At 40.4% G+C, this 15,976-nt stretch overlaps 1 protein-coding gene across 8 annotated transcripts in view; it reads right to left on the bottom strand.

Moving 5' to 3' along the window:
* RALYL (RALY RNA binding protein like) overlaps positions 1-15,976 on the bottom strand; it is an 829,453-nt gene that overhangs the window by 240,048 nt on the left and 573,429 nt on the right. The window contains exon 1 of one of the 8 annotated variants that reach the window (XM_086335793.1): positions 5,055-5,866. The exons of 5 other annotated variants lie outside the window; for them this stretch is intronic. In XM_086335793.1, coding sequence (XP_086191919.1) covers positions 5,055-5,244 — 190 coding nt within the window. In that variant the 5' untranslated portion in view covers positions 5,245-5,866. Of the gene's footprint in view, positions 1-5,054; positions 5,867-15,976 lie in introns of those variants that run through there. 2 more of the 8 variants (XM_086335794.1, XM_086335789.1) reach the window with 2 other exon arrangements.

The raw sequence follows: 15,976 nt of genomic DNA, 5'->3' as shown, positions 1-15,976 counted from the left end.
AATTCCCAATAAGCATCAATAACAGAAAAATCAAGGATTGAATTTAATAGCGTACTCCAGAGAGTACTGTGATCTTGTGTCTTTCTGCCCAAGCCTTAAGAAGTCTAATAGCAATTCTATCAAACTATAAACTTATTTTTTCTCATAACAAGATTTTTAAAGAAAGTGTTAACATACCAAGAATATAAGGGTATTTATAAGAAGATAAATCAGAAAATATTCTTGTTCAAATAATGTCTTTCTGACCTCTGGATGACCACTGTTTGACTGTCATTCAATTAATGATTGGATACCTTGCCTAGTATAAAGTGGAATGAAATTAGAGCATTCTCACAATTGTCATTTTAATCAAAGCATTGCATGAGTCAGTTAAAAGTTAATAAATATACTTCATATCTCAATTTAATTATACATAGAATATACCATTCCATTTAATTCTATGACTTGGTCTACCCAGTCAGTGCTCCCAATGCTTTTTATTTCAAAATTTTTTTTTCGAAGTATAATTTATTTACAATGGAGTGTTAGTTTCAGGTATACAGCAAAGTGCTTCAGTTAAATATATATATATATATATATATATATTCTTTGAGATTAGTTTTGATTATAGGTTATTATAAGATATTGAATATAGTTCCCTGGGCTATACAATAGGCCATGCTGTGCTGTGCTTAGTCATATCCAACTCTTTTTGACCCCATGGACTGTAGCCCACAAGGCTCCTCTGTCCATGGGATTCTCCAGGCAAAACACTGGAGTGGGTTGCCATTCCCTTCTCCAGGGGATCCTCCTGACCCAGGAATCAAACTGGGGCCTCCTGCACTGCAGGCGAATCCTTTACCAGCTGAGCTACCAGGGAAGCCTACAGTGGGCCATGGCTGTTCATCTGTTTTATATACAGTAGTGTGTATCTGTTAATCTCAGTCTCACGTCTTTTCATTAACTCCACTTATTGCCTCCTTTGTGGCCCTCCAATATCCCAAGTACCCTAGGCACCTTGCACATGCTATTTCTTCCTGAACTATCCAGGAATAGAGCAAATGGCAGAAAAGGAGTTTTGGAAGATGGGGTGGGAAATAGGAGGCTCCCTGATGGCTCAGGCAGGAAAGAATCCGTCTGCAATGTAGGAGGCCCAGGTTCAATCCCTGGGTTGGGAAGCTCCCCTGGAGAAGGGGATGGCCACCCACTCCAGTGTTCTTGCCTGGAAAACCCCATAGACAGAGGAGCCTGGAGGGCTATAGGACGTGACTGAGAGGCTCTCACTTTTCAGTGGGGTAGTCAGGAAAAGCCAATGGGATTAAGGTGACACTGGATCAGACACCCAAGGGAAATGAAGGAGCAAACCCTGCTTCCTGGATGGCAGAGATGCTTTCTATACATGAAGATGCAAGTGAGGCCTCCCATCAACAGGAAGAGACACACAGACGAGCAAGCACCTGATGAATTTGGGGATAATGACGTAGCCCAATAAAGGCTAGAATATAGTTTACCAGGAAGGCAGTGAGCTGTGAGTGACAATGACGTCAGTGTCTGTGTTATAAGGTTATGGTTGTGCTTCATCTTCTAGTTCAGCAACTCCCAGTATTTGAGAATATGAAAACACCTTCTGAAACATTGAAACCCGAGATCCCTGTGTATGGTTGTCTTTCTTAAATATAAAATACATGGCATTAAAAGCCGTTAAAAATTTAGTACAGCCTTTTAAATACATTAGTTTTCATTAGAACCAAAAAAATGTGGGCATGTGGGTATATATGTATGTGTATACAATATACATATACATGTTTTTATCATTACACGGGCAGTGATTGATAATCCGTATGGATACTAGAGTCTCTCACAGTAAAACCACGGTCACATGGACAGGAAGCCCACGAGACAAAGCCACAGCATAGGGGATGAGAATTTACACCTGTCTTTCGGTAGGAAGCTTACATGAGAGGCCTATGTTGTGAAAGACTGAGGATTAGAGAGGAAAGACACCATGGAAAACATCTCTGCACCGTCTGCTGAAGTTAGAGAAGAAGAAATTGCAACCCACAGAGATAACAGGTATCGGCTGAGATTGTGAGCCGAGAACTATAACTAGGATTCAGATTCCTGAAGTGATCTCATCACCTATTTCCATAATACAATGGATAAGATCCCCCAAACATATCATTAGCAATCAAAAACCTGTTCCTAGTTAGTAAAACAAAACGCTATACACTTAAAATTCAATGTACACAGGTCTGTCTTCCATGGTACAAGGATTGTAATATTTTTCAAATTCTATATCTAATATCATATGGATCCCACTATAGTTTTTCTCTTAAGTCTCTATTTCAAAAACATATTCATCTTTAAGAATGTATCTCTACATCTCTTCTAAAAACCAAAAATTATTTTCTCAAGGTCATCTGGAATTTCAGCAAAGGAGAATACAGGTGTACCTTATTTTATGCATAATAAAGATTTTTGAAAATTAAACATAAGCCACATACTTCAGTAAACGGATTGATTCAATATGTATAAAAATTCAATATTTAAATGCTAAAAGAAAAATTTATACTGGTGATGATTACCGCCCCACCCTAATTTGTACAAACAGGCTTATATATGTTAAGAGTTCCTTAAAGTGGTTTCTACCTGCTTGGCTCTCACAAAATACATCTCTGACACAGGAGAATGTTTTTAATACCACTTGAAAAATCCTGTATCTAATTAAAAGTCCTCATGCAGTTATGCACAGGTAAGATCTGCCATCTGAATGAACACTGAAGCAGTTTCCTTTTCTAAAACAATTGCTCCATTTTGATGGAGCAAGGAAAGGGAGACTCTTCCCTCTCTCTCCTCCTTTTCTACCGGGAATTATAAATAACCAATCTAGACATGATTAAGGAGTGGGTTTCACAGTCCCCCATGGATTTCTAAGGACTTGGTGCAGTGTATACTTTAAAATGTCTTTTCTAGGATTTTCACTCTCCTGCTTCTTTTCAAACCCCTGGCATAATCTTCTGCACTTTCCTATTTCTCCTCTCGGAGCTTCTAAAAGAAAGTTGCATTATTTTTACTAAAGGACATTATATTAGATTGCTGGGGAATGAGGACATTAGAAACTTTACTTATGTAATGTTCCAATTCAAAAAAAATCATAAGAACACTTTCTTTCCCACATTGGAATTTGATAAGTGTGCAATTATTGCTTTAATTGGATTACAATTGCCTCTAGGTTAGTTTATGTTCTTCACATGATCAAAAACACATAAAAGACATGATTTAAAATGGAAATGCACTGTATTTTGGTGATAGGATAATTCAGATATTTTCAGATAGCAAATAATTGCATTACATTCCACTTTGGCAAGTGTTATTAGTATAAGAAACAACTTCATTTAAGGATTCTATTTGCTTTTATTGCTAAGCTTCCTATATACTTTCTTATATTCTTGCTCTCCAATATTTTATATGGTTAGAATATAGAAAGTTAATTCAATGTAATACAGCTAACTGATACAATTAAACATAAGTAACACATTAGTTTTTTTTTTTTAAACTAAACCATTCAGTACATCCTACTCTTCTAACTTGTCTCATGTAATTCACAATTTCTTCCTGTTGCTTAATCGCAGACTTCAGCAAGCACATTTTAGGAGGAGAGATTCAGTATGATTTTTCTGTGAATCTTTTATTTGTCATGGGCATTAAGGCAACGATTACTCACATGGAAAGAAATGAGGGGGTGTAGAAAAGATACAGGAGTAAAGGTGCGAGATGGTTTTCAAGTACATGCACAATTTAGATTCATTCTTGTGGGAGGGAATCACAAGGGAATTAATCAGCAATATATTTGTAGATTTTGCACCAATCACTTCTATAAGAAAAAAAGTAGCAAATTATTGCCTGTTGTTTCTCAATCACAAGAAAGAAATAGTATCAAAAGGCAATCAGCCATAGAAAATCAGACTGGAAGTCCTATCCCTCAGAGCCTTTTGTGCTGCGTAAAACTTTGAGCAAGAGAAATGTCAGTGCTCATACCTTAAATTAAAAATGAGCAAAAAAAAAAATCACTCAAAAGATCACGTCTATCATAGTTTGGTTTTTTGATGGAGTGATTAATGTTAATAGTATTCCTATATTTTAAAATACTTGATAATGTAAAGGTATCATAGGGATCATGAAAAGTGCCGACTTGGGCTGTAGAACAAGTTGTAGTCACCTGTCTAAGATGGCAAATAGAGTCAGTGACAGGGCACAGTGGGCTCACCACGGTGATAATTACTTCAGGCAACGCAGGAGAGCAAGGCATCCAGAGTTGGGCTCCCTGGAGACAGATGTGCCTGGAGAGCTTTCCATGACAGGCATGTTGCTTTACCATAAAACACAGCTTTACTGTAGGACTTCTGATTTTTAGCCGCATCCTAAAGGCTTTCAGTCCCATAATCATCTTTGTTCTGGACTTTAGGCCAGGGTGATGGTGCTGCTCTTTTCCCGTCAGAATCAGCCCCTTTAGGTTAGATTACAGATGACTCCTTTTAACCCTTGGAAACGGTGCCTGTAGTGAATTATGTTACAAACATGCTCTGGACCAAGAAGTTTGGCAATGAAGATCCTGTTACATATTCAGCTTGCCATTCACAATTAATTCTCTCCCCTCCATTCAGAACTGTTTTGTTTCCCCTGAGAGTTATGACTGAAACTGAATGAATAAATGGAAGTTTTTTTTTGTTTTTTTTTTTAAGGAGGGAGAGAGAGAGAGAAAGAGGGAGAGAGAACTGTCCAGTTACCATGCCTGTATGAAGGATGCTGAGCTAGACTGAAATTGCATTTGATCTGTTTCTCTGTTGATTTTGTAAACCTTTCCAAAGGTTTCCATAGTAACAAGTGAATCAGTCCGATTCCCCCCAACATCTTTCAAGCATGTAACAGGGATAAAGATGAAGGTTAGGGTGAAAAAAGCTACAATATCTTTTCTACTCCCAGGATATATCTGAAGTCATGATTAGTCTTTTAAGAAATCGAGTATGTTTCTCCCACCACAGCCATATGAAAAAGTTGGTTCTGAATTTACTTACATCTCTGATGTCTGCGTTTGCTCCTGTACATGGTCATTCTGAAAAAAAAATCCGACTTTCTAAGAAGTAATTGCTTTGACCACGGAGACAAAGAGACGGGTTGTGCTCCTGCTTTGCAGTAAGACTGTTGCTCACTGACAGAAGGTAACCAGCAGTCACACAGGGAAAGCCAGGGTAATACCATTCTCATAAAATTACAGGGGAGACGCTACAGCCTGTAACTACTCTCTCTAATGCAAATCTTCTAGAGCAAACTGTAGTTCCTTCACCTCCCCCAACCGGTATCAGTTAAGTTCTCTAATAAAATCTCTGCTGCTAAAGTGCTGTGCTCGAAGCAGTGTTGGATTAAGAAAGGATTCATATATTTAGCAAGAATAGTAAACCTCAAAAATCTAAATGTGAAATATAAGAACCTCTGTTTGATATTCACAGAAATTAAAAACCATCCTGCGGGTTCCCATGTCTTTCAGCCACTCTGGAATGTTTAGATTTGCCTTTTACTCTGAAACGACTAAGTTCTTTCCCTCTCTGAGCTCCCAAAGCACTTTGTGGGTTCAATAATTAAAGCCATTATCACTTTTAGTTTTGTCTAATTCTCCAACCAGACTGTTTCTCGGGCAAAGCAGGAATTGCATGTTTCCACGTTATACCCTCAGGCCTAGTGCAAACCACACACCATGGCCTCAGGTTTGGGGAGTGCCTTACTCTGGGCTCCACGCTTGGTCCCCTCCAGAAAGAAGCCTGCCATGAAGCTCCCTCCTGCCCTCACCCTGCCACCTCGGGTGAGTCCGCAAACCTCTATTTTCACAGCATGCTTTCACAGTGTCTTGGGCACATCCTTATCTGAACAGCGTCATCTCGACTGAGGAAGCTTTGTCTCTGTATGTGTGGCTCTCTCCCCTCTGACAGCTGTGCCTGGCGCCCAGCTGAAGCCCAGGGCCTACCCCCCTCTCAACTCCTGCACAGGAATGTCTGACTTCAAACCGCCTTCACATGCTCGTTGGGGTGTCTGCAATGCAGTTTTTACTTAAAATACAGAAGAATTTACACTAGTAAAGACTTTCTGTGTGCTATGACTCGACTATGCAGAAACCTTCATCTTCCAGCCAAAACCAGGAAACAACTTCAACGGACAAAATTCTTTTTTAGTGTTAGCGAACTCAAGCTGCTTATTAATAGGAGGAGGGATCACTCCCACAACTCTCCACAATAGAAGGACTCTTTCAGTGTCATTAATACTTTGTATGTAAGTAATTGCTACAGTTTGTACTCCCAGATACCAAGAACAGCATTTTAAGTTTTTAGAGGAATTCTTCTCTAGTTCCCTTGATTTCAGACTAAGAAACTGCACTATTTAGTAAGACTCCGTCAAAGACCACGGTGGGTATTTCTTAACAATAATTTCTTAACAATACTGATACACAGTCAGTATCTGTATTTATCTACATAAAATGTGAAACCCTAGGAGGATTTGCCTTGGGTTTTCCATAATAGTGAGATAAAAATATTTCAAAAAGAAGGCCTTTTCTGAATGACATATAACCCACCTTATGGTCCACAACCTTACTTGCTTAATTTTTCTCCGTAGCACTTGTGACCACCCGACACGATCTTTATTCACTTGCTTATTTCCCTCCTGTCTGTCTCTGTCTATGGAACATAAGCTTCCAGAAGATGGAGCTTTCTTCTCTACAGAGATGCATTGCCAGACAGTATATCAGTGCTGGGCATAAAGTAGGCTCTCGGTAAACATTTGCTGAATAAATGACTTTTATGAGCAAACTTAAATTACAAAAACAGTATGATCACAGATTATTTTTTGATAAATTAGTACAATAGCCAATTTCATACTTATTGACTAGAATTACTTTTTTACTTAATGCAAGTACTTGTCATTTCACATCTATCTTTTGGTCTCAGATTGGTCTGAAGAAATTCACTGATTTAGATGAAATTGTTTATATACCGAGATGTGTGTGTATGTGTGTGTGTGTGTTGTGTGTTCGTCACTCAATCATGTCTGACTCTTTAAGGCCCTATGGACTGTATTCCACCAGGCTCCTCTGTCCATGGGATTCTCCGGGCAAGAACACTGGAGCGGGTTGCCATTCCCTTCTCCGTGGGATCTTCCTGACCCAGGGATTGAACCTGCGTCTCCTGCATCACAGGCATATTCTTTACAATCTGGGCCACCAGGGAAGAGATGTGAAGATATATTTTTTAAAGTATTTTAAAATAAGCAACGTCACAACCAATAAGCAATTGGTTGTCCTTTATTAAACCAATAAGTTCTCCTTTATAAAAATTGCTCATTCCATAAGACCAATGAACATAAAACCTATCATCATGAAACAAAATTAAAACAGGGTTTGTCTGAGATTTATGGTGTATATATTTTTGATATGAAATACCATGTCATTACTGATTATTAGGCAGAAATAGTCTAGTTACATAATGGCACAAATGCTATTAATTTTAATAATATTTCATTGTACAATCAAATCTATAGTTTTTCTTTATGTCATTTTAAATTCATTATCGATAATTAACATCCACCTGAACACTCTTTTCAAGGCTCATGTAGCAATGTAATTAACTTCATTCACATATGCAACAATCCTTTCATTCACCTACACAATAATTAACTTCATTCACATATGCATCACACACACAAGAATCCTTCATCCAGCCTCATTCATCATCACACGTGCACACAGATACATGTTAAAGCAAACATCCTGACTCATGATTGTCAATATTTGACACCTCTTGTACCAAAGTTGACTTTCTTAGGTTCTACATTGGGTTTTTCATCCCATCAAGTCCTTTCTACATTACTTTTCTCACCTCAGGGTATATGGAGCATCTACTCCTAAATCTTATATCTGGGGCCAGTGGCTTAAATCCTGTTTTAAAGCACAAAACGTGGATCTCAGATATACATGATTAGGTAAGGCCACACTGATGAGTCCCACGATGCAGTCCAGGTAGGAAGACAAGAAAGAGAAGGAGCAGGGGCTGGGGAGAAGAGGCACTTCACTAAAAGCAGAACCAGAACCTGGAAACTTTCAGCCAGGAGAATGGAGCGGAAGGATGCAGACACAATGGGACAATAGATCATTAAAGAGAGGACCTGTGTGGGCGTATCCCTCTTTTTTCCCACCCTCTTTAAAAATCCAGATTGAATAGAGGTGTTTTGACTTCAAAATCAGCTTTATGCCTGTCATGGACAGAGGTCAAAGCTCACTTGCTTTATAAAACATCTCCCCGCCTACTCCCTGCGATATGACTTCCTGTAACGGGGTCAATCTCTTTACTTTGTGCTTAAACATAAATTCAATGAATGTTGATTAATGAGGGAGGATGAGTTCCCGTCTACAATCAAATGATTATATCAACAGTTTTCCTTTGTGGATGGTAGGAATCAATTTGAAATAAAAGTACCTGGCAAAGAGAAGGATATATCTTTTAACAGCGAGTGAATAACACATACTGAAAGGAAAGGAAGAGAAAGAAAGAGAAAGAGGAAAAGAGGGAAGAAGCAAGCCTCTGTGTGGGTGAGTCTGTGTGTGTGTCTGTGTGTGTGCCTCTGTGCGTGTGTCTGTGTGTGTGTATGAGTCTGTGTGTCTGTGTGTGTGTGTCTGTGTGTGTGTCTGTGTGTGTGTCTTTGTGTGTGTGTCTCTGTGTGTGTGTGTGAATGAAAGAGAGAACTACTGTGTGCTGTGTGTGGAGCACTAGGCTAGTGATGTACTGTGTCACTAATCTTCACTAGACTCCTGTTCCCTCGGTATCCTTAACTCTGATTTAGAAATAAGTAGGCACTGGCACCCCACTCCAGTACTCTTGCCTGGAAAATCCCACGGATGGAGGAGCCTGGAAGGCTGCAGTCCATGGGGTCGCTAAGAGTCGGACACGACTGAGCAAATTCACTTTCGCTTTTCACTTTCATGCACTGGAGAAGGAAATGGCAACCCACTCCAGCGTTCTTGCCTGGAGAATCCCAGGGACGGGACAGCCTGGTGGGCTGCCGCCTCTGGGGTCACACAAAGTCGGACACGATTGAAGCGACTTAGCAGCAGCAGCAGCAGACTTTAACCAAACGAGGACAAGGACAGGTAACATTCAGGGACACTGCACGACTCACACAGTCGTGCTGAGAACATGTAACCAAGAACTAAACCTAAATGATTTTAGGACTGAATGAGGGGGCGCTGCACGGGGCAGTGGCTGGAGACGACTTACTAAAAGGGCCACCATAATGTCAGAGGTAATGTCCTGAAATCAACAAAATGACCTTTGCTGGAGCCCGTCACAGGGAGTGAACACTGTGTGGTCTAATAAGAGCTAACACTCACTTAGGGAGTTCACATCAGGTGCTAGGCTCTTTCCCACAAGTTTTATATGCCTTACTCCGTGCATCCTGAAAACAGTTCTATGATGGACTTATTATCGTTGTTATCATCATCTTCACATTATTTATTATTACCGTCATCATCATTTTACATTTCAGTAAAGTGAGGCTGAGCGCAAAAGCGTTCCAACTGAAGTCTCCCAGAGAACAAGAGGCCGTGCCCTGCTTTGAAGTGGCTGGTATATCTCCAGAGCCGGTTCACTAGAACACGCAGTGTGAGGCTAAAGGGACACTTTCAGTAGCTAGTTAGGCGGTGGTGGACGAGGACTCACAAGGGACGTGTTTCCATAACGACGAGCGGTGTCACACTACGCTCTAAGCCGGGTGGCTGTAATGAACTGCACTTCTGGCTTCTGGCAGGGACAGCCACGTTCAGACGCACAGCAGACCACTCGGACAGGACAAGTCTGCTCATCTCTGCGGCAGTCGTGGCTCCCCTTTGTCAGACGGGCATCTCCCCACCTCTTCTCCCCAGGCCCAGTCTTCACCCTTTCCTCCAAATAAAACACCAGAAGGACATTTAAAGAATATAAAGAGTATCGAATTATTAGAATGCCCAGAGTTCTAACATTCTTATCTGGTTTTCTGGATAAAACTTTTAAGAATTTTACCAGGACATCACATGCAGCCCAAATAGAAACATTTCATTTGAATTGCATGACACTTATATTTCAGATAAATACTTGTATTACTGACAAAGGTCCATCTAGTCAAAGTTATGGTTTTTCCAGTGGTCATGTTTGGATGTGAGAGGTGGACCATAAAGAAAGCTGAGCGCAGAAAAATTGATGCTTTTGAACTGTGGTGTTGGAGAAGACTCTTGAGAGTGCCTTGGACTGCAAGGAGATCCAACCAGTCCATCATAAAGGAAATCAGTCCTGGGTGTTCATTGGAAGGACTGATTGTTGGAGCTGAAAGTCCAATACTTTGACCACCTGATGCGAAGAACTGACTCATTGGAAAAGACCCTGATGCTGGGAAAGATTGAAGGTGGGAGGAGAAGGGGACAACAGAGGATGAGATGGTTGGATGGCATCACCAACTCAATGGAAATGAATTTGACCAAGGCCCAGGAATTGGTGATGGATAGGGAGGCCTGGTGTGATGGACAGGGAGGCCTGGTGTGCTGCAGTCCATGGGGTCGCCAAGAGTCAGACATGACTGAGCGACTGAACTGAACTATATTTCAGAGTATTACTAGGATAATAAAATGTTGAAACTGAAAAAGTGTAATGAAGTTATGCTGCCCAAATCCCTCATTTATAGATATCTGGTCCATCACAGACAGCTCTGTGGTGAAGGATGGAAAATGGAAGGTGGCCGTGAGGATGACCTCAAGCCTTGAGATGCCGTTACTTCCATCAGTGACTTCAGCCAGTCCCTCAGAGTGAGCCCACAGCTCCCCACTCTGAACGCAATGGTTCTGAAACTACATCCTTAAGTGATGTATGTGATAGCTCAGCTCTCCTTTGGTCTGTTTTCCTCCAGATTGGACAGAGAGCTAAGCTCTCTCCTACGACCTTCTTATCCCTCAGTAGCTGGTGTTCAGACATGGGCATTCTTGGTCCTTCCCCAGCCACCAGGCCAGCTGGCCCCATGGGAGCTCTGCTGCCTTTCCTCTCAGAAACTCTGTTTTCTTTTTTAAAATTTATGTTACTGGGGAATATTTGATTTATAATGCGATAGTTTCTGCTGTAGAGCAGTGATTCAGTTATACAAATATTCTGTTTCACAGTCTTTCCCATCACGGCTTTTACAGGATATTGAAGAGAGTTCCCTGTGCTATGCAGTAGGGTTTTGTTATCTGTTGATTTTATACATAAGACTTTGCACGGGCTGATCTCAAACGCCCAATCCAACCCTCCCTCTCAAATCCTCCTTGGCAACCACGAATCACTTCCCTAGATCTGTGAGTCTGTTTCTGTTTCATGGGTAAGTTCAGTTACGTTATATTTTAGTTTCCATGAAAGCTATTTTCTTTACTGAACCATCTCCTTGCTAGTGCGGTGCCTATACATTTTTGACAGAAGTCCTTTCCTCGGGTTCTTTCAGGGATAGCATCCAATAATTTTCTTCCCCAGCACAATCACCAATCCCTCTTTTTAACAGTTTAAGAAAATCTATCTGCATTTTCTGTACATGTCTACACTAAATGATTTTCTGTCTTGCCTAATACCTCTGAAACTGTACCCATGGCTATTTGTCCAGAGTCAAGTGCTCTCCTGTAAGTGGATAATTTGAAAATAGTTATTAATTAAAATACTGAGTGGCTAGCATATAAAAAAAAATCTTTTCATTTTACCTAGCACCTCATATTACTAATATATTTGTCATTGTTCTTTTTAAATCAGAAGAAACATAAAACTTCTTAATGTTTGATGCAATTTTGGTTCAAATGAAGGAAAAACTTTCCTGAATGATACTTCTTCATACTTGACCGTTGTTGAAAGTGAAACAATGAACAAACAACTCAGTTTTGTGTTCCTCATTGTGGTTCATTAAACATTGTTAGGTAGCTGGAAAAGACTTTTCAAAGATTTTTGTAAACTATAATTGGATTTTATTATTAAGTCTTCATTTATTTCTTTGGACTTCCTCCAATTTCTTATGCTCTGATATCAGACAAGTCTTTGAAATCATTAATTTTTTGAAACATTTAATACTTAGGAGTATTAAATACAGTTAAAATATGTCTCCTTTATAACTCACATTAGAAATGACTTTATTTTCACTGCATCTCTTGAGTGGTAATTGTTTTTGAACATTTTCACATTTGCTTGCTACTCTTTCTTTGTGTGGTTTCCATTGCATATTATCTCAGTTTTCACCTTTCCTTTTAGCTGAAATTTGATTATTCAGACTTAGTTCTATCTTCATTGACTTATTTGCCCATTTTTATTTGGGTACATTTGCATCATCTCAAGGATAATGACATTCTATCTTTTTAATCACATGCTTTTGTTGTTGTTCAGCCACTCAGTCATGTCCAACTTATTGCAACCCCATGGACTGCAGCACACCAGGCTTTCCTGTCCTTTACTGACTCCCAGAGTTTGCTCAAACTCATGTCCACTGAGTTGATGATACCATTCAACCATGTGGATGGGGCCAAATACCGAATGGTTACTAAAAAACAAACAAACAAACAAAAATGTTTAAAGAAGACTAAAACATATATTTCTGCTTTATTGACTATGCCAAAGCCTTTGATTGTGTGGATCACAATAAACTGTGGAAAATTCTGAAAGAGATGGGAATACCAGACCACCTGACCGGCCTCTTGAGAAATCTGTATGCAGGTCAGGAAGCAACAGTTAGAACTGGACATGGAAAAACAGACTGGTTCCAAATAGGAAAAGGAATATGTCAAGGCTGTATATTGTCACCCTGCTTATTTAACTTATATACAGAGTACATCATGAGAAATGCTGGACTGGAAGAAACACAAGCTGGAATCAAGATTGCCGGGAGAAATATCAATAACCTCAGATATGCAGATGATACCACCCCTATGGCAGAAAGTGAAGAGGAACTAAAAAGCCTCTTGATGAAGGTGAAAGAGAGAGTGGAAAAGTTGGCTTAAAGCTCAACATTCAGAAAACGAAGATCATGGCGTCTGGTTCCATCACCTCATGGGAAATAGATGGGGAAACAGTGTCAGACTTTATTTTTTTGGGCTCCAAAATCACTGCAGATGGTGACTGCAGCCATCAAATTAAAAGACGCTTACTGCGTATTCAAAAGCAGAGACATTATTTTGCCAACGAAGGTCCGTCTAGTCAAGGCTATGGTTTTTCCAGTGGTCATGTATGGATGTGAGAGTTGGACTGTGAAGAAAGCTGAGCACTGAAGAATTGATGCTTTTGAACTGTGGTGTTGATGAGGACTCTTGAGAGTCCCTTGGACTGCAAGGAGATCCAACCTGTCTATTCTAAAGGAGATTAGTCCTGGGTGTTCTTTGGAAGGAATGATGCTAAAGCTGAAACTCCAATACTTTGGCCACCTCATGCGAAGAGTTGACTCTTTGGAAAAGACTCTGATGCTGGGAGGGATTGGGGGCAGGAGGAGAAGGGGACGACAGAGGATGAGATGGCTGGATGGCATCACCAACTCGATGGACATGAGTCTGAGTGAACTCTGGGAGTTGGTGATGGACAGGGAGGCCTGGTGTGCTGCAATTCATGGAATCGCAAAGTGTCGGACACAACTGAGCGACTGAACTGAACTGAAAACATATATTTAAATAAACCTTGACTTTCTCAGAATATGAAGTGAATTATTTATATCTGTGTAAATAGTTTACCTCACTTCAACATATCTTAATAAATGCTGTTAACAAATTACCCAAGAAAGATGGAATAATCTTGCTGCTGCTGCTGCTACTGCGTCTAATAATCCTAGACCTAAATAAACCATCTCTTTGAGATCATAGGCGCTTCCCTGATGGCTCAGTGGGTAAAGAATCTGCTGCAATGCAGGAGACTCAGGAGATGTGGGTTTGATCCCTGGGTCAGGAAAATGCCCCGGAGAAGAAAATGGCAACCCACTCCAGCATTTTGCCTGAAAAAAATCCCATGGACAAAGGAGCCTGGCGGGCTACAGTCTATGGGATTGCAAAGAGTTGGACACAACTGAGCGACTAACACTTTCACTTTCACTTTGAGATCATAGCCACATAAAAGGCACTATCCTATGACAAGTTACCTCACAGACACGGGAACATAGTAATATAATTCACTGGAGGTGGGCATGATGTGGGAGAATTGCTGTGCCATGTTCCTGGGAGGTGTTTTATTTATGAAAAACACGTGCTCAGTGGTTCCCTGTTCTGTCTCAGAAACACCATATCCACTGGGTCCTAAGATGGAGGGACACTAAGGCAGCTTTACAAGGCACAGTGATGAGAAAGCATCGCATCCCTCAAGTCATAATGGTTTCTGTGATTATGAAAATGATGCATAGAATTTCACATATACTCTTATCTCTCTATACTTTCTATCTCTTTATCCACCTACCTATCTTAAAAACCAGTTGTGAGTTGTAGAACTACCTAGCAGAAGAGCTTCCGGGGTGCTTGGAGTATGTCATACTCCAGTGGCTGGAATGGAACTGGAGAGGATGCTTTAAAAGGCGGAGAAGATGCAGGCCAGAGTGGTGACCACCACGCGGCACTCAGGTCAGCGGAAGACAAGACGAAGTAAGCTCCACAGAGAAATGAAGTGCGAGAAGTCCTGTTGCCCCAACTATGGATTTCTCAGGGCCCTGCCTTCCTCTTTTTCTGGCTGATTCTTTCTCTGTTAGCTCCTTTCATCAAACATCTGGTCTTGTGTTTCTTGTCTATCATCTTTCCTTCTTGCTGTCTCTTGTCTCTATAAAACTACACTTCATTGTAAAGACGTATAGTGGAGTAAACTGAGGTTAATTACCTCGAATTCTTATTGGTATTAGGCAAGGAAGAAGCACATGATGACAAAGAAGGCTGACCCATGAGATTTATCACTTTACTGTTTGATTCATTGTATTGACTGCTTTAAATGGCATACCATATTATGATTAGGATCAAATACTACAATTTCACATCACCATCTCTAGAGTCCACCAATATTAGTCTCATAACATAAGCAATGTAAATACACACGAGATAGTTCAGTTAAGAACTGTTCACTAATTGTAAAAATTGAATGGAATCATATAAACAATTATTAAGTGCTTCCTTTGTTTCAGAACACAGTTCAGCATTTTATTTCAATTTGAATTGCTGGGCTTATGGCTATTATTTTATAAAATACCCTTATGCTACTTTATCTAACCTTAAAACAGCTGTGTGAGGATGGAGTTGTCACCTCATTTTACAGCTAAGGGAATGGAGGTTCAGGGGTCAAGTTCACAGAGCTGGCAAGAAGTGGAGCTGGAATTTGAATCCAAGCTGGGGCTGCAAAAGTCATGCCAGTCCATGATACTGCTGCCTTACACACTGAACAAGCAAATGTTAGACAATAAAAGCAAACTCAGAAAACAGCAGATAACGGAAAACACTGTCTAGGATTTTACTTCTGTTTGAATTGCTAGGGGTTACTGCAATTGTTTCAGAAAATAAACCTGCTTTTAATGTGTGATACAATGGGAAAATAAATTTGATATATAGAATTTCAGTATAGAATTCATGCTGATACTCACCCATCCTAGTTACTCCAAATAAAGGATTCTAGAGATGCATATATGAGAATTCTGAAGATATTCGTATAATGGCAGTATAGGAACTAACCAATACATATGATATATTTGTATTAACCTAACGTCTAGTGCCGGGAGGACCAACCACCTGTCCAAGGAGCCGTGCGCGGGCGCAGGAGGGCCTAGAGGAGCTATCCCATGTGGAAGGTCAGGAAGGGTGGTGGTGAGGAGATGCCCCTCATCCAAGGTAAGGAGCAGTGGCTGTGCTTTGCTGGAGCAGCCGTGAAGAGATACCCCACACCCAAGGTAAGAGAAACCCAAGTAAGATGGTAGGTGT

The sequence above is a fragment of the Bos grunniens genome, chromosome 14 (genome assembly GCF_055505025.1).
Source record: "Bos grunniens cultivar Pamir isolate PY7600 chromosome 14, Bosgru_T2T1.0, whole genome shotgun sequence".
Classification (NCBI taxonomy): Eukaryota; Metazoa; Chordata; class Mammalia; order Artiodactyla; family Bovidae; genus Bos; species Bos grunniens.
Note: the sequence above shows the minus strand (reverse complement) of the source record. Positions and strands in the feature narration are given on the sequence as shown.